The 23,253-nt window shown below is 40.5% G+C and overlaps 1 protein-coding gene across 1 annotated transcript in view; it reads right to left on the reverse strand.

Annotated features, from left to right (window-relative positions):
* Positions 1 to 22,853, reverse strand: part of CACNA2D4 (calcium voltage-gated channel auxiliary subunit alpha2delta 4) — a 147,006-nt gene extending 124,153 nt beyond the window's left edge. Inside the window, exons 1-8 of the mRNA XM_088141244.1 lie at positions 22,393 to 22,853; positions 15,926 to 16,007; positions 11,556 to 11,672; positions 10,038 to 10,097; positions 8,841 to 9,003; positions 7,416 to 7,547; positions 4,635 to 4,695; positions 2,864 to 3,014 (exon numbers count right to left, since the gene is read on the reverse strand). Coding sequence (XP_087997370.1) covers positions 2,864 to 3,014; positions 4,635 to 4,695; positions 7,416 to 7,547; positions 8,841 to 9,003; positions 10,038 to 10,097; positions 11,556 to 11,672; positions 15,926 to 16,007; positions 22,393 to 22,520 — 894 coding nt within the window. The 5' untranslated portion in view covers positions 22,521 to 22,853. The remainder of the gene's footprint in view (positions 1 to 2,863; positions 3,015 to 4,634; positions 4,696 to 7,415; positions 7,548 to 8,840; positions 9,004 to 10,037; positions 10,098 to 11,555; positions 11,673 to 15,925; positions 16,008 to 22,392) is intronic.
* Positions 22,854 to 23,253: the final 400 nt, after the last annotated feature.

Genomic DNA, 23,253 nt, shown 5'->3' on the forward strand with positions numbered 1-23,253 from the left:
ATGGCAATACAACTGCCTGCCTAGGTCAGTGTTTCTCAACCTCAGCAATTTTAAGATGTGCGGACTTCAGTTCCCAGAATTCCCCAGTGAACAGCCACTCCCACATATCCTGTTAGAGATGGTGTTGTGATGGAGATCTGAGAGCGAGGTCTGGTGGACTGGTGTGAGTATTGGGGTCAGGTCCCTGCCCTGCCTTTTTCCTGCTACAACCCACTTCCTGCTCTTCCATTTAAAAGCGGGAATGGTTGGCACTGCCTACATCTCATTTTTAAAAATGGAGACAAGAAGTTAAAGATTCCTGGAAGCATTTCAAACTGCTATTTGCATTGAATTTAGTGCTAAGTAGTGGGATCCTTGTTCCTAACCAAAGTGGCTGAAAACAGAAAACAAAAATATGAAAGCATTTATTGATTTATTTCATTTATATAGCTGCCCATCTCACTTATGTGACTGTGAGTGGCTTACCCATTAAAATAACAATGGCAAACTCATAGAAATAAGACAATCAAAACAATTAACCAAAGTAAAGATAATAAGTGCCCTGTCATTTGTTATTAAATATATATACCTTGCCTTTAATAATGTTATCATTGACTCTTAAAACAAAGAGGAGACATAATGGCTATTTCTCTCAAAACCATGTATAAGAATCAGCAGGAACCTTAGATTTAAGAGAAAATAAACCAGTAGTCTGGTTTGGATATAGGATGCAGACATCCCAAAGACATCCCAAAGAAAACTATTCATGTAGCAAATAAGATTAGTTCTGCAAGGTGGCTTAGTTGAAGATAGAGGCTCAGACATGCATTTCCCAAATTAAGGGGGAGAAAGGGGGGGGGGGAGGAAAGATTGCATCAATCTTGCACATTGCCAGAAAGGCATTAACCAAAGAATTAAACCATTCTAAGGAGCTGGTTTAAGACATAAAACTGAAAAGTAGCGGGTGTGGGAAAATTCTAGCAACTTACCCTTAACTCTGATAAACTATGCCAAGAGCAAAATTATTTTGCCAGGGAACCTGGTGAAGTGGCTGACAAAGAAATGATTCAGACTCATGCTTGCAATCTTTAATCGTCCAGAAGTCTCAGTTATCTGCAGGACTATGTTCAGAGCAGGCTGGTCTAAAACTCAATAACATGGTGCCCTTCTGAGTGGCCTGGATTACCTGGGATGAACACTTACATCATTGCAAGACTAAGCAATGCCTATGGTGACCAGGGGTAATGATAATCCTAATCCAGGACATCTCATGGGCACCATATTGGAGGTGAGAGAGTCCTGTGTTCAGTGCAGCAGCTAAAGGCAGTGTGCCACAGCCTCAAAGGATTGGTTTCTACTACCCAAAACTGCTGTAAACCCTTGTTTACAGGGCATGAAAGAAGCCCTGATGCAAGGAACAGTTAGACCAAGATGGAAGGCTGCAGATCAACAAAGAAGTGAATAGAGAGGCCCAGAAAGAACAAGAGAAACACAGAGAGGACAAACACGTTACACCCTACCTGCTGGGATTCTTTTATCTATTGATATAAGTGATATCACTGTGCACAATCTTTAGAGTACAAGACATTTCTCTACCTTGTGTGGCTTAAAATCTAACATTCAAGAAAGGAAACAGGAAAGGAGGAAAGGAGGCGAGCAGAGAGAGGGTTACCCCAAGAATGGTTATGCATTTGTTTCAGCTGCACATGCTTCAGCTTTGTGACAGGCTAAATTATTGAGAGAGACCAGAAATTACTCCAGGGCTCCAAGCCAGGCAGCGTGGAGGAACAAAGGATTGGTCAGGGAGCCAAGTGCTGAGATAGCACAGTGTGGCTACCTAGGGACATTTCCACATTTCCTCTGCTAAAGATCTCTCTTTCATGTCCCCATGACTCCATCCTTCAAGGATAATATGCCAGGTTGCCCCTTTTGGGGGGGCAGTGGGTAATGTAAAGGCTCTCTTGCCTTTTAATCTCATGAAAATTACTCTGGAGAGTAAATATCCTGCCCAAGCCTGTTCAGAGTCTTAATCTCAAAGCAAAAGCTATTTTTAACAACTGCTGGGTGACCAAAGCCAGATAAAATAATTTCTATCTGAAACAAATACTACAAGCTAAGGGGAGAATTTGGGTACATCCCAGGATTCTAAATATATTTAGTCAGATGTTTTTTGAATAATATGTGAAGCTAAGCAATCAGGGAAATCACTTCTATAAAATGTAAAAGTATCTTAAAATGATGTGTGCTTTCATTTTTTAAATAAGGTGAAAGCATCCATCCATGTCCGCAGGTTGTAGTAAAAAAAGTCAAGGTGGTGACCACAATGATATGAACAAAGCCCCATCTCTTTTTATGTGTCAGATGTGTTGCAGCACACATAAAAAAAAAGATGGAGCTTCAACCACACCATTGTGACCACCATCCATTTTTTCACTATACCCTGCAGACACTTCTGAGCTACAGCCTTTCAAACTGGGTGGAAGATAGATATCTGAACACAGGATAGTCAAAGGACTGATTGTCCAATCATGTGTAACTTTAATGGATACGGGCTTTATGAAAAGCAGATGTAATTGTTTGGAGGGGGAGTAGAGATCGCTAAGCTGAAGCTCCCAAATAAATAAACTGAGCATCTAATGAAGGTGATGATGATTTGTTAGGCTTATTTCCCATCTTTTTTCCAGGAACCCCCAACAACCACCTGGTGAGGTAGGTTGGAGTCAGAATAGGGATAGGTTCCAAGTCATCCAGTGAATTTCCATAGCTGAGGATAGATTTGAACCTTGGTTTTCCTAGGTCACCATTTTAAACAAAGACCATCCCACACTGACCTTTCTGAAGTGATTCTAAAGGAAAAGAAAGCTTCAAGAAATGAGGCACTCACAGCGATAATATTGACAAAATCATTTTCTCCCAGTGTGTCCAATATAGTGACAATGGTGTGCTTAGCAATGGTGAGTCTCAGACCCTTCATGCTTCCACTGATGTCCACCAGAATCACAATATCTTTGGGTGATGTAGCTGCCTGGATATACCTTAGGATAGGTGTAACATAGGAAAAGGAAGCCAGAAATATAAAGCAAACATGTAACTGAGATACAATGGAGAATCCTGACAAATCACAGGAACTTAGGCTGAAAAATAATGAATACTCAGTAGTGATAGAAGGTCTTTCCTTCTTCCCATTCTTCTTTCCCACTAATGTAGTTACAGTGAAACCTTGAGTTAACAGACTGGGCAGAAGGGAATGTCCATTAAATTCCAAATTAAGACATTCAAAGCAATTTACCTTACTTGCATTATTAGTGTCAGTATATAAATAAATCATGGTGAATGACATAAAATTAACATAGAGTGCCTTGCTTGAATTACTTGATATGCAATGGACTTGTCCATTATTTGTGTGTGTGTGGCGGGGGGGGGGGGGATGTCCAGCAGAAAGTTGGACTATTGCATCTGAAGCTCCCTGAAAAGCAGCAGGGCTTTCTTCTGAATAGAAATGCATAGATTTGCACAAACATTAGTATTTTTCTGCTTCTCAGAGGTAAAATTACTTTGGAATGTTTTAGGATTCAGCTCATATGAGAAAAACAAAGAAAAATTATAGAGTTAGTAACTGAAATATGAGATTCACTTTTAACAGTTCTTGTCATGTCAAGATGAGGACACAATTTAGAAATGCCTTCTACAACATGCATGATTCTTCTGGATCACAATGATGGAGTGCAAACAATGGCCCTTTCTAATACCATCATCACTCCTATTGATTATGAAACCCCTCTTGACATTTCCATAAAAATTAAAGAGAGCGGAGTGGATAAAAGGCTTTATTCAGCTGTATAGAAAAGCCAAACAGTGGCTGAAAAACAATCATAAAAGTTGTTTTATGGAAATGCACTGAGCTGGCCTCCAAGAACTTTGAATATGACTCCCAGATATCCAAAAGTTGTTGCCAAGATAGAATTTTTAGTAAGACAGAAAGGAAATTATTTAACGCTTGACTGGAAAGTGATTATAATAGCTATATATTTAAATATAAGTGAACCAAGTCCAGTTTGCCTAGTCCCATCCATTATTTTTGAGAGTGTGACCCATAGCTTGATAGTCCCAAGCTCAGAAGATTTAAATCTGGCTGATTAGACTGATTTTCAGAGGGTGGGCTCTCTGTGAAGCAGCAGCAGTAGAGCATTGGTCTCAACTCTGCCTGTAAATTCCCAGAAATATCTAGTAGTCAACCACAATGGGTCTTTAGTAACAAGAAGGAGGTGATAACCAAAATGCACTATCTAGGATACGATGCAGGTGGAAGTGAAAAAAATGGAAGGGGGAATTGTTTTAATGCATTTTTAAAAGAAACCTCTTTTAATTACCTAAGCACTAACAATGCTAAATACAGCAGAATTAACAATAGTATCCTCGAAGAGTTTCATGGCAAAGCATGCACACTCACCTTGCACAGTCCATCAAATCTCAGTAAAACAGCCTTCCCCAGTGGGGCATCTGGTGGTAGGCTGGGGAAGGCTGCTTTAAAGGATGAAGAAAAGCCAAAAGCTAAATTAGAAATCAACTAAAGAGTACAAGACAATTTTATAGAAGAAAAAAGGTCAAATAAAGCAAATACATGAATATAGATTTCTTCTTTCTAAATCTCTCACCAGCCCCGATTTCTGCAGTCAAAGGAAAGGACTCCGTTTTCATCTGGTATCCATTTTATTCCTGAAGAGACATCACAAGACATTTGCTAAAGTTCTAGTGCACAAGCTTTACACTGTAAATATCAGGACTTGTCTGCTTTCTGTATTTAACTGGAGTACTTTGGAGAGATAGAATTTGATTAATGAGCCATTTCTACTGCCAATAGGATTTTCAACCTTGCCATTAAATATAAAATCATATAAGCCAATTTTAATTGTGATTTTACAGATGTTGAAATGTGTGTCCTTAATTTCCTCATAATCCATTATCAGCATTTTTATTGAAATGTAGGGTAGGACTGTATCAGGGAAATAAACCAGACAAGCTCACCAGAACTGTACTGATCTTGGCTTTCTTTATTCAGTAGAGCAAAACAGACTCAGAAGACAAGGAAGTTATTCCTGAATAGTCCAGAGAACAAGGGCATTTTTAAAAAGTATGAGTATTTGTCAATTTTAGGGTCTTTGTGTTACTGTAATATAATGGTTGTATATTCATATATAGTCACTTGATTGTGCCATAGGCCTGGTGCCATGTGTTTTCATGAAGTATGAATGGATGTTTATGATAAATACAGTATGTGAGACTTATCAAAGGAAGCCATAAAGACATATATTGGTGGCTATCAGTTTAGGCACCATTTAAAAAAATACTAAAATAAAAATTCTTAGAAGATAGAAGAAAAAATGATTTCCATGGGAACTAGATGAAAGTGTTGGCCCTAGTAGAAAAATATTGGGAGGTATAAGAGTACCAAGTTAAGACTAAGACTTGTCAGAAGTTTTAAAAGTAAATTGGAACTATAGTACTTTGGCCATCAGATAAAACAAAGAATTCCATGTTGATTCTTCTGGGCCTGATAACTAACCTGAATAGGTAGACTATAGTTGAGTGTGTGTGAGTGAAGCTCAGTTCAGAAAGCAAACAATAAAAATTGTAATCTTGCATTTGGTTTTACATGTCCTGAGTCTCTGGATTACTAAGTACAACCTTATAGCACTGACAGTGCTATAAAGTCTCTCTTTACAACTGTCCATGTAACAGCTGTCATTCCATAGGTAGACTTACATTGATCAGAATTTTGTCTAAGTAACTGAGAAATGTGTATTAAAGGGTCCTCAGCAATATAGGTCAGCTCATCTTCTTATTAAATTAATAATTATTGCATTCACCCTCCACGCTTGAGCTACAGAGAATAAACTCAAAGAGCCAAGGAACACTGGGTCCCATTTATTGCAGGAAGAGCTATGGAAACTTCCTTTTAACTCTTCTATTGAAACATATTGGATTTTCAGTCCTGTTCTATGCATGTCTCTCACCAATGTGGCTCTGTGGAATTTATAAGCCCCAACTTAGCATGCATATATATTTTGAACCCTGTTTTCAGGAGGTTGGGAGGGCCGAAGCCTGGAAGCATTGTTTTCTGATGATGGGGTTGGCCTTGTAGAATGACCTCCTGTTGGAGATTGATTGGTCTCCAAGCTGTCTGGCTTTTGGAAAAAGCAGAAGTTGGAGCTTTTCTGGAGTTCTTTTGGAGCCAAATGTCATGCTCTGTGTTTTCTTTCTTTCATGTTTATCTTTTACTGTATCTTATTCTGTGAGCTGCCAAGGGTCCTGGGATTAAGGCAGGATATAGGTTTGATTAATAAAATAAATAAATACAGGATGATACACTAGAATAGGATTCTGAATCTCTCAAGGAGTGCAAGCAGAATGTTGAAAGCATGTTATTAGCATTTGCACAAAATGGCTGCCAGGATGATTGGGCCAAGCATGAACCAACCATACACTAGAAGGCAAATCGAGCACTAGGCTGCAGACTCCCAGGGACATGTAGGAAGGAATTTCATTATTCAGTCATATATCTGGGGTTTATCATAAGGAATCTGGTAGCACCTTTTCAGACTAACAAATTTTATTAAAAGGCATACGACTTCATGAGTTGCAGGAAAGCTTATGCCTTTTGATAAAATGTATTACAGGTAGTCTTCATTTATCAGCTGCCTCATTTAGCAACCATTTGAAGTTACCATGGTGTAAAAAAACCAGCTTTGCAACCAATCCTCATATTTGTGACTGTGGCAGTGTCCTGCGGTCATGTGATCACCATTTGGGACCATGGCGGCCGGCATACATTTGCAACCATTGCAGCATCCCATGGTCATGTAATCGTCATTTGTGTGCTTCACAACCAGCTTCTGACAAACAGTTAATGGAGAATGCAGCAGTAAAATCGCAAGTCACAGTCACGTGATGTCTTGCTTGCTTAACAATCTGTTGCAGTCATGTGATTTTCCACTTTGTGGTCATGGTGCTTAGTGACAGAGTTGCTGGTCCCAATTGTGGTCACTAAGCGATGACTACCTGTAGTTGAAAAAGTCTACTAGACTCCTCCTGATTTTTGGCTACCATAGACTAACATGGCTCTCCTACAATGTCTGGGATCTACATGGCATTTAGACGTGAGGATGGTGTTTTACTCTGCGACATGTTAGATTCCAACACTCAAAAATGAATTTAGATAGAGAAAGGAATTTGGCAGGCACCTAGGAACATGGCAGCAGGCACACTATCACCCCTGGGTACCACACTGGTGATCTAAGATATGCTTAATATCAACTGGTTCATCCACTCTCTATGTCAACTCTAGGATTGCAAAATGACTTCTGATTTACTCTATTCCTTTTCTTAGGTTAAAACCCTATATTTGGAAAAATGAAGATAAGACTGAGACCTGTTACCTGGGTAAAGCCTGAAGAATCCTGTTGTGCTCCCAAAATATTGCCAAGTGAGAGTTGGGTCTCTTTCAAAGTTGTCCACAAAAACAGGATCCAAGGCTTCGGACATGTAAACTCCATTCACAATGTTGGGGTCTAAGGCAAAAAAACTTTATTCAGTACATTTTGAAGAATGATAAGCACCAAGTAAACAGCTATGAATGATACCAAGCTGGTCACAAACTAATTAACATCTAGCCAAGCTTCTCCCTAAAGCCCCAATAGCTTAAAATGTAGCATATGGAAATGTATGAAGCTGCCTTATATTAACTCAAATTATTAATCCATTTAATCAAGAGTTTTAGTTGACCTGGAATAGTGAGCTGTAGGCTCAGACTTGGTTATTCTGGAGGCTTGCTATTGCAGATGTTTGAAAGTGGGATCGAAAGGCTGTGTTGTATGTGTAATAAACTACATTAGGCTGGCAGGTCTATGACCAAGTTCAGAAATTTGAACAAGAAAGCAGGGTTATAATGGGCTTCCTGATCTAAATCATCACCCCTCAAGATAATGTTTGCTAGAGTTGTGCAAATGAAGCGTCTCTGTTCAAAGGGTTGAAAGCATCCTTGTTCTCTGAAAACTATTAAAATAGCCACATCTTCTGTAAAGCTGCCGCACTAGCTTTGCAAAGAACGCAGCTATTTTAATACTTCAAAAAGACATGGCTCATTCATGCTAATATGTTTCCCAAAGCACTTCTTCTGAAGGCTTTGCACAGTCCTTTTATTTGTCCCACATCTAATTTTACACCCCAAGCAAATAGAAAGTGGATTCAAATTGGGACACTAAAATGCCAGGCTCCCTGAGATTTGATTAGCCCTGACCCTGTCAGCCCTTCATAAAGTGCTGAAGACCTGATTGTTCTCCAGGGCATGTGGTTCAGAAGTTAGATGGCCCCGAGATGTTACTGTTACTGCTTATAAGGTTTCTTCTTGGCAATCATTATATGGTTTTGCAGTTGTGGGATGGTGCTGCTGCTGGTGAAATTAGTGTTAATGTGTTGTTAGCCACCCAGAGTCACATTTGCAAGATGGCAGCCATATAAATTGAATGAATGAATGAACAGATAAATAAATACTGGAGTGAGGAAAAGGATAAATGGCTGACTCTCCATTTCTGTGCTTAATTAATAACAAGACCAAGAGATCTGTCAACGTCTAAATATTACCCCTTTTTAACCTGCAAAGCATGCATTCTTCCCCTGAAGTTGTATCTTTAAAAGTCCAGTTTAGCAACTAGCAATACTACAGAGTACATGCATTCATGCACACAATGTACAAATGTATGTTTGTAGCCCACATCTTTATCTGTATTTGTAATATGTGCTTTGAGCCTTGGCTATGACTTTTATGCCACTTTTACAATAAAACTAGAGAAAGAAAGGTGAACCTTTGTTGTAGACATTGGTTGGAAGTTGTATATCACTGAATGTTGTGTTCACTGGCAAATTATTGAAATGCTCATTTGGTTCCAGAATGAATTCATCCCCAAGTGGCACGTAATTACCATTCTCATCCTTCTCATTAATCAAAACAGCATTGTAATAATCAAACTGGAAGTGAAGAAAAATACAAAAAAGAACGAACACACAATTTTCAGCAGTTAAAATTCATGCTGATCCTTAAAGATTTGAAATGAGTTCTTGGATTCTGTTAAAACCAAGAATGCTTGGTGAAAATAATTTTATCTCCAAATGCAAGCATTTTTATGCATGGGGATCCCCGATAGATCAGACCACAAAGACTTGTGAAAGATTCAGTAAAAGATTGCTTCAATAGTAAGAATAAAAGACAAATATGAGATTTCAGAGGGTGCCCAAACTTGGTTAGATTATTCAGATTATTTTCTTGGACAATGGAAATAAAGCAACATTAGCCACTCTAATATACAGAGGACTTTTCCTGGCTTTTCTTCTTTTGGAAACAATGGAAATATGCAGGAGGTTACGTGAGGCTTTTCCACTGATCCTGAAACCATTGGAAGACTGCATTACTGTGATTACTACCATGGCTATTTTCAACCAATCCTTTCTCCAAGGCACTCAGGGTGATATATATGGTTCTCTCCATCTTGCCCCACTATAATCTTGCAACTAAATTAAGCCAGGAGTCAGGAGATAATGACCAAAGGACCCATGCCATCTGCTTCTCCATCCTAAATGACCAGATGTAGAGATGCTAGAGATGAACCGGGATGAAGGAATAGGAAGGAAGACCATTTTGGCATTCTTTGGCATTCTTCCCATAGTTTTATAAGACAGGTTGGCAGATGGGTGAGAGAAGTCTTGGCAGCTTATGGCCTGAAAGCTCAGGAGAAAGTACTGTGGCATAGATGGAAAGCCAGTGGCCAAGAGTGGTGGACCTGTGACCCTCCAGATGTTGAGAGGCTACAGTTCAATTAGCATCCTCCTGAACCACCGGCCTTAGTGACTGGAGCTAACTGAACCTGTCATCCAGTAACATTTAGGGGACTGTAGCTTCCCCATCTTGTCATACCAAAGGTTGCCACAGTTGTCCTGCTGAGTTCTACATGAGACATAATTTGTCTTTACAATGGATTATATGAACTTGAATGAATACAATTTACCTGTAATGATGAGTTGAATTCGTGATAAACATCTGCTTCTTCTGCAGCTTCAACTAATCGCTATAAGAAAGAAAGAAAAAGGAAACCTGAAGGGTCTTAAATGGAAGTAACAGTAAAAGCAGTGACATCTGTGTGTTTGTGTGTGTCTGTCTGTCAAAAAGGTCAAGATGGCAACTGCAACCATGCTGTCAAAGCCCCAAATCCTTTTTACATGCATTATGCACACCAAAAGGGGGCATGGCTTCAATTGTGCAGTAATGGTTTCCATCTTGACTTTTTGGTTCATTCCCTGCAGATGATCCTGGCCCCATCCCATAAAGCTACCATTTGCCTCATCAGGGAAAATAACCATTACCTTGCAGGGACCTATAAGGGTGGGGTGGGGAGGAGAATATGTACATAGTAAAAATGAGTAAACCCTAAGAATCACTTTTTTCCAAACATATTCTTTTCAAGCTCTCAGCTCCATATTGGATTGCCAATAAAGGAGACCATAACTAAGTATCATGGCCCATACATGTTACGTAGAGGCAGGCAGCTGAAGCCACTCCATATATTGCTGAAATACAACTAGCATTCCTCAAATGCCTAGCCAGAGATGAGATCCAGTTGTGGTGCAATGACAGCTGGAGAGGCTCAGGTTGCCTGTTCCTGATCCCAAGTAAAATCAATGGCATCTCTAATTGAAAAGTTCAGAATGTAGGTGATGCAAGAGCCTTGCCTGAGATCTAAGTGAACTGCTATCAGCTGAGGAGGACAAAACAAACCTAAACTGGTAGATAGCCTGGTCTGCTATAAAGCAGCTTCTTAGATGCTAATGAGTCTAGATTGGCAACTGGATACATTCATTGTTTACACAGGAAGGCAACTTCCTACTGCAGTTGCATCATGAGGACTTAACCATGGAAGCCACAATGAGTGCCCTGAGACAAATCTATAAAAACTGGTCCTGGCATGTATTCTCATATTTATATTGAAAAGCAATCTTGATCAGCGGATTTGTGACAAGGTCTTGATTCTCTGAAATATGGCTATTTTTTTAAAATTAGGAATAACCAGATGCAAAGGATGCTAACATTCCTGTCTTGTGATGAAGGCATTTGTGCATACTGAAATTCTACCTTTAAGACAATAATGAAAGGCATAGAATATAGTATATTACGTGGCTTTGGGAAAAAAAGGAGTCCATGAATCACTGGAACATAGAAAGCTGTCTTATACCCAAATTACTACTTCATCTAACACAATATTATTTTTTCTGACTGGCACTAATTCCTTTGGGGGGGGGGTGTAGTGTGTGTATGTATGTGTGCATGTATGTGTACACACACACAAAGACATAGAGCATAAGCTCTGTGGCTGAATTATTTCTCACCAAATCAAACCCCACACATTATGTGGTTGTATACTATATTCTGTTTAGAAACCACTGTGCACTGTATAGATTATTCTCTTTCCATGTTTCTTTCCTTTTCTTACTCCTGAGTAAATAAAATCTGGGAGTCAAATAACCCTTACCTCAACAGCTTCTACTTTTCTATGTAGCATACTTTCCATTTCTTTGGAAAACATCTTTACCAGCTCCAAGCCATCCACTTCTTTGATCCTTAGAGTTGGTTCCACATCTTTATACTTCTATCAACCAAACAGAAGGGCAAATGTATGGCTGAGATTTTCAGTAACCACAATGGATTGATTCTAGTGAACTATAATTAAAAAATTAATCATGCATCAAATAAAAAGTATTCACAAATCTGAGATGCAAAGATGACTTAAAACCACCACCAAAGTCTTTTCAGACTCCAAAATATCAACTTCACCTCTTTAGGTTCTGAGAAAGCTCAGGAATTCATGGGTGTCAGAACAACCATGGACTTGTCTGAGATCATCTGTTATTATCAATGGTCATAAGAGAGCAAAGCATGGAACTCCAGCTAGTGTTTCACCCACCCTCATCCCCTGTCCCCTTCTCTTCAACTTTTCCTCACTGTCCTTATATTCATGGTGGGGGGGGGGGCTCACTGTGCAAGGGGTCAGCAAAGCTGCCCTTCAGATCTACTGTGAAGGAGGATGGTAAGATGCAAAGTGCCTTGACATTGGAAGGGAAGCCTGGGAGCTGGGAGCTGGGAGAATGGGGGAGTTCTCAGGAGTGCAAACCACCCACGTTTGCATCTGAGGAAATGTTGCAAAACTGTCTTCACAGCATTTCATTTAGAGCAGCAGCTGGTGCAAGATAATCATCAGCTCAGCTTGCTAAGATCTCCAGAAGCACCATGGCATTATGAGAATGAGGGGCACAGTTATAACCTCAGATAGCTGCAATGCTGAAGTGTGGAAGAAGCCATCATTAAAGGGAAAAAAGTAGTGAGATGAATAGTCAAGGATTCTGCCTGTTTTGTTCTTCTTTAGAAAGCAGTGAAGGATATGATGAGTAGTGAACACCTTGAGGACAAGAAAGGCAACAGGAGGTCAGACAAAAATAGAAACAAGCCTCCATCCCAATAGGCTGGATAAAAGCTGGTAGCTTCACCTGGTGTGATTAGCAACATGCAGGTTTTGCAGGATTAAAGACAATCGCCCTCTGCATCCATGCTGATGCTCATAAAGAAAAATAAGGAAGAGGAGAGGCTGATGACAAAGGTTAGCTGATTGACATTGCCAAGGAGCAATGCCTGTGAGCAAAGAAGCAAGTTCACAGTTCATATCCCAGCCCTTCTGTTCTTTCTCCTCTTAAACTCTGTGGCATTTGTCATGCCTGCAGAGCGCCTCAGCTCAGCTAGTATTCCAAGGAGTTTAATCAGCAGAATGAGGTAATCCCACCGCAAAATGCATGCTACATGTCTGGCACTCTTGTTTGTACCTTCTGCACAGAAAGCATTGCTATTAGCAATGATAAAACAGTGATAACTGAGGATAGAATGTTTCTTAACAGGTATATTTATTTATTATTTTTTAATTTATTACATTTACATGCTGCCCATCTCCCCCAGAGGGTGATGATATTGATGGATGATAGCTAGCATTTTGTCCCTTATGAGCAGTACAGTTGGTTTTAAGTACAAAAGGGATGAATAAGACTTGTATAATCTGACATGCATAATTTGAAGTGTTCTTAACACATTCTGTTCAGGATCAGGATGACAGGAAATGGGCTCTTCTTGTTTGCAGAGAAATACATCTGTGTACACCTCTAATTAGTTGATGCTATGTAATCTCATAAAGGTACTTACCCCTATCAGAGTAGCTTTTTCAACCTTGAAAAAACTTCATGTGTCTATGTGTAAAGGCAGAGAACCAATACAAAGGTGGAGGTGACACGTGGTTGGATCCAGGCAATGGTTAGTACATCCTTGCGGGAGGGAGTGTTCCCAGCTGCCTTTAAGGAGGCGTTGGTGCACCCTCTCCTCAAGAAACCCTCCCTGGACAATTTTCGTCCAGTCTCCCACCTCCCCTTTTTGGGGAAGGTGGTTGAGAAAGTGGTGGCATCACAGCTCCAAAGGGTTCTGGAGGAAACAGATTATCTGGACCCTTTTCAGTCAGGTTTCAGGCCCAGATATGGAATGGAAACGGCATTGGTTGCACTTATGGATAATCTCTGGTGGGAGCAGGATGGGGGAAGTGTGACAATCCTTGCTCTCCTTGATCTCTCAGTGGTTTTCGATACCGTTGACCATGGTATCCTTTTGGGCCGACTTAGGGAATTGGGGGTGGGCAACATGGTTTTGTGCTGGTTCTCCTCCTTTCTTCAGGGCCGTTCCCAAATGGTGGTGATAGGGAGCAAGGGGTCCCATCCTCGGCCCCTCCTTTGTGGGGTGACTCAGGGTTCGTTCTCTCTCCGCTCCTTTTCAACATCTACATGAAACCACTGGGTGAGATCATCCACCATCATGGGATGAAGTATCATCAATATGCTGATGATACTCAATTATACATCTCCATCCCAGGTGAGGTAAGTGATGCCATGACCGCCCTTTCGCAGTGCCTAGAGGCTGTAAGGGTCTGGATGGGGAGCAACAGGCTTCAGCTGAATCCTGGTAAGACGGAGTCGCTGCAGGTTAATGGCTCCTCTGTATTCAGGACTTTGTCATCTTTGGTGCTGGATGGGGTAGCACTGCTCCAAACAGACCTGGTATGTAATCTGGGGGTCCTCCTGGATTCATGGCTCCTGCTCAAAGAGGCCAGGATGGCCTTTGCACAACTTTGGGTTTTGCATCAGTTACGCCCTTTCCTGGATCGGGATGCCCTTTGAACGGTCACTCATGCCCTTGTTCTCCCAGATAGACTACTGCAATGCGCTCTACATGGGGCTACCCTTGAAGAGTATCCGGAAGCTACAGCTGGTCCAGAATGCAGCTGCACAGGCTATTTTTGAAGGCCTCCACAGGTCTTCAAGTTGCCAAGATTGAGGAACCCTGGCCTAGGACATTACTCAAATTTGAAAGTTAGCAGGTAGAGATTTAAGGACACAGCTCTTTGATAGTCTAGTTTTATTATAGATACTTAGAACAGAAAACCAGTGACTGCAAGCCAAATAAAATATGTCCCCAGTTCAACTCCTAGTTCTCTATTTCTTGCTTGTGCACCCCAATGGACAGAGAGCTGTTCATTTCTTGGGGATGGGGGCTGTTGACATCTCTGCGGTGTTCTTACAGACCAGCCTGGTCTCAGATTCCCTTCATCTAAGCTCAGTCCTTCTAGCCCTGCCAGCTATCAAGCTCCTTCTTGTTTACTTTTTTCCTAAACTGAAAAGCTTCAAGTATTATATGCAATCTTTCCTCATATAGAAATGTAATAATTTCTGTACCTTTGATCTCTGGGGTTGCTCTTTTCCACATCTTTCAAGCTATGCTTTTTCACTATGGTGGTCAGCACTACATATAATGTTGCAGATGTGGTTATACTGGTTATTTTATTTTTTTCCTTCCCTAATGAATCCCAATTAAATGTTCCTACTTCATTCCAGCCATAACTGGGCTCATATATTCATTGAGATGGCTCTACCAGCTCAGACTCCCTTAGGGTGCCAAGTATATGCTTCAGAGTTTGGGAAACTTAATTTCAGTTTAATTTATAAAATACTGAGCTTTGAAAGCCTCTAAGGCTGAATAGAAATATGGATCTTTCCATAACTATGTTGACGGTATTTGAACTATAGATTATTTATTCAAAAACTATCATAATACACTCAGCCATAATCCCTTCCAAGAATATTTACAAACTTAAACTAAGCTTTTCATAACAACAACGTGAAATAGCAAGGAGGAAAAAAAATATCTCACACAAAAACACTGAAGTGAAAGCAGACAAAATCTTACATCATACCAATCATTGTTATTTCAATAGTTGGTGAACAACATGTACCTTTTTACATATTAATTTATATAGGCAGTTAATTGGCCATATTTTACTAATTCAATTAAATGTTGTGGATCATAATTTTCTTATTCTATCCATTTTTATATACCTTAGCTGGTTATAAAAACCAACAGAGCACCTCTACATCTTTTGATAAAATTAATCCTTTATATATTCAAGCATAACCAGCATACCTCATACCTTTGGTTTTAATCTTAAAAGAAATTCCTTGGCTAAACAAATAATTTTTGAACTGTCTGCTATTTTGAATTTCCAATGCAAAGGACAAGATTTATTTATTGGAAATACAGAAATAATAAACACCTTCCACATCAGATGCTGTGCTGGTAACGCCAATATTCAGAGTCTGCTGATGAATATGAATTTCAGAGAGAACCCAAAAGATTCTGAACAATGGATAAGCATCCTGATCTTTCTATAATGGATTTTCTTAAGAGAGAAAGGAAACATTTAGATTGTATTCTATGATTTGGTGGGAGTATTTACAAAAATATGCAGCATATGTTACTTGCCTTCTGTAATAAGAGAGAGCCAGAATATTTTGTGACAATATAATATATGTCCTCACCAAAGGTGTCAGCCCAAGCCTTCACTCTATGCAAAGGGGAAAAAACAGAACGTAATCACTAGTTATTTCCATTTCTCCAGGAGTGTTCATGGGGTCAAGATGGTAGCCACAACCTTGTGATCAAAGCCCCACCCTTTTTTACATGCATTAAAAAAAGTTAAGGAGGTGGCTACAATCATGCAAAGCCCTGCCCACATGTAAAAATGGGGTGGGGCTTCTACTGCATAGTTGCAGCCTCCATCTTGACTTTTTTGTTTCCCCTGCAGATATCCCTGCATGTTTCTCAGCCAATTAAGTAGGAATGACCCACCTGGCCCCTCCAATATTACAATTTGTCAGTTCCAGATGTTGGGAAACCACTCTAGCAAGATGTGCAATTTGGGAAGGCTTCCTGATTGGACCTTGCCTCATTGTCTCTCCTGTCTAGTTCCTTGCCTCTGAACCCAGTCTGCAGACTGTGGCATTATGCAGGAGGAAAAGAGAAGCCAAATTGAGCCTGCTGTTCCTTCTCTCCTTTTCTCTGTTATCCCTACTGAGAAGGGACATATGATAAGAAAGAGAAGGGCAGGGCCATCAGGTGTTCTGCTGTTCAACAGTGGGGCAAGGGTAGGCCTTGTTAGGGTTGAACCACATTCTATTGCACTTAGTCTCTGCAAGATAGCAACCGAGGAGGACAAGAAGTTGTTTGAGTACAGCAGTCACCATCCATCAATACAGCCTTGCTATCATATAGTTGCAAACATTTACATAGAGGTCTAAAATGGTCCATCTAATTAATTTAGCATGGTTGCTGTTAGGTATGTATTCTTCACACCAAGGGTGATAGCTAGCCAGTTCAGTCTGGTTTGTGAGAACTGACTAAAATTGTTGTACACATTTCAACTAAACAGTTGCACATGCTTTAGCTTCTCCAGGCAGAGCAGAAGTAAAAGTCCAGATGAAACTTTGTGTGCAGGGTTTTCTGAACAGCCAGGTATTCCATGGGGTGGGAGGTGAGTGGGGATCTGAATTAATATCTTAGCTCTAATTGTATTGGGTATCCTTAGACTCAAGCACCTAATGAAGAATATATCTTCTATTGATCCATCTTACTAGAACTTGGTGTGCCTAACTGTGGTTTTACAGATGATGATTTCTTCTACATTTTATATGTGCATGTGTCTATTTAGTTCAATAGGACTCTGGACAAAAAAATTGTATTACTTCAATTCAGCTCTAGGCAGGGGTGTATGCAGTGAGTTTAGAATTGCAGCTGGTGCTTCATAAACAGTAAAGCCTAACACAATTTTAATTATCTGTGTACCAGATTAGCAATATAAGGACAAACACACTCCTGTTTTCACTATCTACACTTAAGATGAACATCAAGCTAGATTTTCTGTATGTCTTCAGTTCTCTCCTGGGACAAATTTTCTAACTTTGTTTTTTTAAATTAAGAAATGCCATCCAGCTCAAAGGGAATTCTTAATATGAAAAATTATTTTCTGTCAGTCTTATAACCAAAAACCACTGAATTCCTCAAGAATTTCAATCTAGTTTTAGTTAAATTACCTTACTGAGAGCATGTTCCTGCATTTGTGACATCAAGTATATGAGAAAATTCAATTCTAATTGATATCATAGTGATTTAGTAGTTCATAATCCCCATCTTATTGGTTTTGTTGTGATTCACTGTGTTTTTATTAATCTTTGTGAAAAATAATAGCTCTTTTTAAAAGACATGTTGGACCATAGTGCTTATTAACTACTTCAGTATTTTGCATTTTGAAAAGCTAATGTGACAAATTACTGTCAGAACCAGCTGTGGTGTAATATAGATAATAACCCTGGTTCACACACATTCTCTTATTCCCAGCTTATGAATGAAACACTCTTACATTGTCACCAAGCATACCAGTATAAAAATAGCATTTCTCCACTTAAGCTGACTATATCCAAGATATGTATAACCTGTAACAGTTTGGCACCCTTTATCTTGGAGGCAAAGTCAGCTGCTATGGGTGTGATTAGAGTGTGTTTTAAGAGTGTCAAGTGATGCAGGCATGCCCAGCTCCCTGTGGTTCGTACCCAGCCTCCATGTGAGCCATTTCTACCCCCATGTTTTCTCACCATTATTTGTTCATTCATACCTATCATACTCCCCCAATCTTTGAGGAAGAAGGGGGGATATGCATGCACAATTCCACCTTAACCGTATCTGAAAATGACCGCTCTTCCATTATTTTATTTGGGAAGAAAGGGAAATTTAGCACTCTTCTGCTTTAAAAGTACAGTGATCTGAAATGGCATCAGTGTGTGCCTTTACCTTTTTTGTTGAAGGCCACTCAACTCTATAAAGACTGTGGGCAGTGTTCAACATTAAAAACAGTAAGATCAATAAAACAAAGAAAAGAACAATGTATGTCCAGAAGAGAAAACATTCAAACTAACATAAAAAACATACTGACATAATCTCATAAGGGGGCACCGCCCATTCCTACCCAAGGCCTGGGGAACAGCCAGGTTTTCAAAGACTTTTTAAACAACATCAGGGCAGGGGCCATAAGGAATTCTGGGGGGACACTGCTCCAGATATATCACCTCACTTTCCTTCACTACAGTGTCCTGAAGATTACAGATGTTGAACTGAACTTTTATTGCTCGTTTGCCAGTTTTCCTGTATTGGTCAGCTTCAATCATCCTGAAGTTAGAGACTGGTTGCCCAACAGCTAATTACTTTCAAGTCATCTATTCTTCGGGACTTATCTAGTTACACAGTTAGGGCAGGGTCCATCTTCCTCCTCTCTGGGACTCTTTTGTAGAGAGTAAGGAAGATGACCTAGACAGAGATAAGAGGAAGCTGTTGCCTAGACAAAAGGAGCTAAAGCATTTTTTAAGTCCAGAATGTCCAGATAATATTCAGAAGCGGTTCAGACAGTTACCTCCCTGATTCACTGGAGGAGGAGGAGGAGGAGGAGGAGGAGGAGGAGGAGGAGGAGGAGGAGGAGGAGGAGGAGGAACAACGCCGGCAGACTTGCAAGATTCTGTTATTATAGCAATCTCAATAAAAGTAGTTGTAGCCTTTCTGTGGAGTTGATTTCCTGATCTGGTCTATCTAGTGGGGTTGAGAGAGAAATATACACACGCACACACACACACACACACACCCTGATATCTTCCTGCATTTTCTTTATTTCACCTTATTTTAACCTGGGAGATACTCAAAGAGGTGTGGGAAGAGGGGCAAATAGGCTTATCCTAGAGAAATCAAGCAGAGTCTGCAGTGAGACCCACTCCTTTCTTGCTGTAGTGCCCTGATGGGTGGATGTGAAAACCTTGCCTACCATGAGTGGCACATCCACCTGTCAGGATGTGCTTTTGAGCAATGACCTGGAGAAGGCATGGTAAAGGCAGAATAGGAGCTGCGAATGGGGACAGCAGATTTCATGCGGCCTCAGAAATAGCATTTAAATTCAATTGTAAGAAAAGGACCATTACTTTCCCCATTTTCTTTCTGTTGTACCAGCAGGACTCATGGGATTTCTACCAATTAGAATTCTAGTCTTGATGGAGATATTTACGGCACATGCATGAGCAGGAATAGAAGATTTAGGAGGCAATGGGAAGGCTTTGCAGTTCCATTTGCTTTTCCATTCTTTCACATTGTTCCGGCAAAAAGGTGGAGATGTATAGTTTCAATAGGAGAAATCTGCAGCACATAGTTTGTGCTGCAGATCTGTAATCCTAAAAAGAAAAACATTATTTTTCTTACAAGACCCATTTGACATGTACTCCAGATTCCTGATCTAATTTATATAAGATAAGGAACACTTGGTTGTCTTTATTATTTCTCATCTGTTTCAATCCTTAACTCCTCTTCAGATGTCCCCGCCCATCAACTCCACTGATATCATGAGGCCCTTCTGTCCTGTGATTGACCTGCATTTTTCAATTAACCCCTGGAAGAGAGGCTGTTTAGACAAGCTAGATCTTCCTATTTACCCTTGTGAGCTGTGAGATAACAAACTTCCAGCAACAACCCCAATCAGATAATTATTTCCCTCTTTTGTCATCGCAAGCACCTGGGGCCTGCTCGACACTTAATCCCCATTAATATCTAACCTTCCTTTGCCGATGCCTGAACTGAGCAACTCTGGGGCTGGAGAGGGGAAAGAGAAGTTGCAGGGCTATGAAACTTGCCCAGTGAAAGCAACTCCTTCATGAATGGAATTCCAGAGACTGTCCTCACCAGTCTGGGCTCACCATGGCCAATGGAGGCAGGACCCCTGATGCTGCAAGTAATTAATGGGGACAATTTAAATAAACATGATGCTGTTTGTTTCGGTCCCAGCATCTCCTTTAATGTCCTCCTGCTTTGGTATCCATCCTGCAAATTCTAAACCAGCTGGCAACACAAACATTTCAGAAAACACTCTGGCAGCACAAAGCCCCCAGGAAGAGCAAGAGGCAAAGTGCAGCTCCTAGGCGGAAAAAATTGCCTACCTTTGCACTAAAAGTAGAGAGAAGCAGGATGTGAGCTGGAAAGATATAGATATGAAGAAGGATAATAAGTGGTTCTTTTTCTTCTTCCGATGCACAATTTTTATGAACAATTATCTAGATATTAAAATGAAAAAGAAACAGGCCAAAGTGTCATCAGGCTGTTTGATGTCAGGGCCCATCTGCATGGACAACTATGGGGGCGGGGGAGAGAGAAAGGATGACACATGTGGAAAGACATCGTGATGAAACCAGTGCTTGCACAGTGTTTGCACTGTGGTGAGGCAAACTCTGCGCCTTTTTTATTTGTATGCATGTTGCACACAAGGACAAAAAGGGCAGTGTTTGCCTCACCACGGTGCAAGGCTGGTTTCATCATGATGTCATTCCACATTGATGATGCTGCAATCACTGTTGCAATTCTATGTTTTCAGGATTTTTTTTTGAAAAATCAAGTTTTTTTGTTCTTTTATTACCTTTATTGCTATTGATCCAATGAGCTAACTGTGAATGCCTTTCTTCCCTACCCCTTCATAGTGATATCTATCCATATTTGAGTCTGCCACAACCTATACTGGCATACCATTTGCTGTCCCCATTGCTAGTCCCCACCCTGCCTCCCTTGCCTCTGTTCCCAGTCCTGCTGTTCACCCAACTTCCCTCCAAGGTGAAGGGTGACAAACTCCAAAACATTTTTACACAGCTTGAAGCTTCCCTTTGACAATGCTAGAAATGCTTTAACACTGGTACAGCCACAGAGAGCATAAGCCTGTTTCACTCATGGGTTGGCAATGAGATGAAGAGAACCTCATGGTAACTTGGCAGAAAGAGAGGAAGACAAGATGGCTGCCTGGGAGCTCTGCTACCACAGGCCTCATGAGGAAGAGGCTGAATAATCAGAGTCAAAGCCCAGGAGACAAAAAGAGGCAAACAAAAAGATAGACAGCCCCGATGAGAAGAGGCAGCAACTGAGAAAACTGAGGAGAGAGTGGCATTTATTTCCTTCCCTCAGGCTGGTGTGAGGGAAAAGTTCTTCAAGCCATTTCCCTCAGATGCAGTAAAGATTCTAAAGAAGAGAAGAATCAAGAAGCCCAGCCAGGAACAAACAAGGAGAAAAGAAGAAAAAGTAAAAACGTTGACAGAACAGAAAGCAGACACTAAAAAAGAGAAAAACTCAATCAATTTCCAGTGCTTTGGGTCTATTGAGCCTGTGTCAACCTGCTTATTGGTGGTTCAAAAAGAGGACCCCTGACAATTGGTTTGTGCTGTGGTTAGTTATGAGCAGGGACATGGCTCTGCCTAAATTTTCTTAAATCATGATATGCCCAAAGTATGTATAACTTCTCCCCTGATTCTTCCCTATATACTTAACATTTTAACTCATCTTGCAACTGTAGGCTGAATTTGGGGCTCAAAACGTGCTTCTCTTAACTCTCCTCACTTCCCAGTCTTAACCCTCTTCCTATGCTATTTTAGTGCAACATAGCTCAGCAGCTCTATACAAGCCAGACAAATGCAGAGTTTCCTCTTGGGCTGGTCAAGCCTGCAAGATTGCAACCCTCAAAATGCAAGCTGTCAGAGAAGTTTGTCCCAGGTGTCCTTGCACTAGAATGATAGTTTTAATAAGGTATGGATAATTGTAAGTGAGTAAATGTTTGCATCAACTCATAATGGGCATTTCGAGATGGGTGCAGAAAACAACTTGAAAGGGGATTGAGAAGTCCCACACATGTTCAAGGAGTGAGAATGTGTGTATATGGAAGAAGTTCTGATGTAAAAGATGGCTTTTATATTAAACAATATGAAATGTGGGTGCTGAGCAGAAGGACTGCTTAGGAGATGGGATATAAAATAGCAGCACAAAGAGTTCTTAAAAGGCAAAGAGCTAAATAGCATGAATGACAGAAAGACAGAAAAATGTAGGCCACTTACGTTTCAAATGGTATCTTCATCTCGGGCCTTGAGAAGGGCAGGAGACAGCTGAGTGAGAATAAAAGCCACAGGAGGTCCCCTGGCAGCATCCTCTGTGTCCAAATTATCGGCAGCAAAATCAGTTGCATAGACAGAGAGAATGTTTACCCATTTCTTTCCTCTAAGATGCTCCCAGACCCAGAAAGTGAGTTCCCAACATCATGGTTGCTGGAGTGAAGTCTGAATCAGGATAGATCTGGAAGCATCTAAACCTTCATTCTATTATCATTATGTTATGGTGTCTCTTCTCCTTCTTCTTTTCAGATGGGCAACAGCTTCCTGAGAGGACCACTAGAATCTGCTGGATTTGGTTGGATGGAGAATCTCAAAGAATACCCTGCTCCATAGCTTTGAAGGGTATCAAAGGGAGACTAGTATCCATGCCCTGTAGGAATGGCAGACTAGAAGGGGAGCTCTGCAAACAGTAAAAGCCACAGGATATACATAATCCACTGCCAGCCCTTTAATCCCCTCATATACTAGAAGCAGCTGCAGATTTAAGGAACTGAACTGGGATAAAATCAGCCAGGATTATTCTAATTTCTGGAGTCACGATGCATCAATCTGTCCTTTCAGAGCCCAGAACCAGCCAACTCTGTCTTTTTAAAAGCAGCATGGCATCACAATTTCACAACTTTAAACAACCCTCCTAGCTTTTGATCCCTCCAAAGATTCCTTTGCTCCCAATTTCATGAAGGGCTGTCTTGTTTTACCTACCATATTCCCTGTTCTGCTCTGCGAATCCAATTTACTTCTTAGCTTCTAGTGTTTTCCCATCACTGTGAAAATATGAAATATATTGAACCCAAAATCCTATTACCC

The sequence above is a fragment of the Python bivittatus genome, unplaced genomic scaffold (assembly GCF_059951505.1).
Source record: "Python bivittatus isolate LINGU-HERP-01145 unplaced genomic scaffold, Pbiv_v1 ctg000330_np1212, whole genome shotgun sequence".
Lineage (NCBI taxonomy): Eukaryota > Metazoa > Chordata > Lepidosauria > Squamata > Pythonidae > Python > Python bivittatus.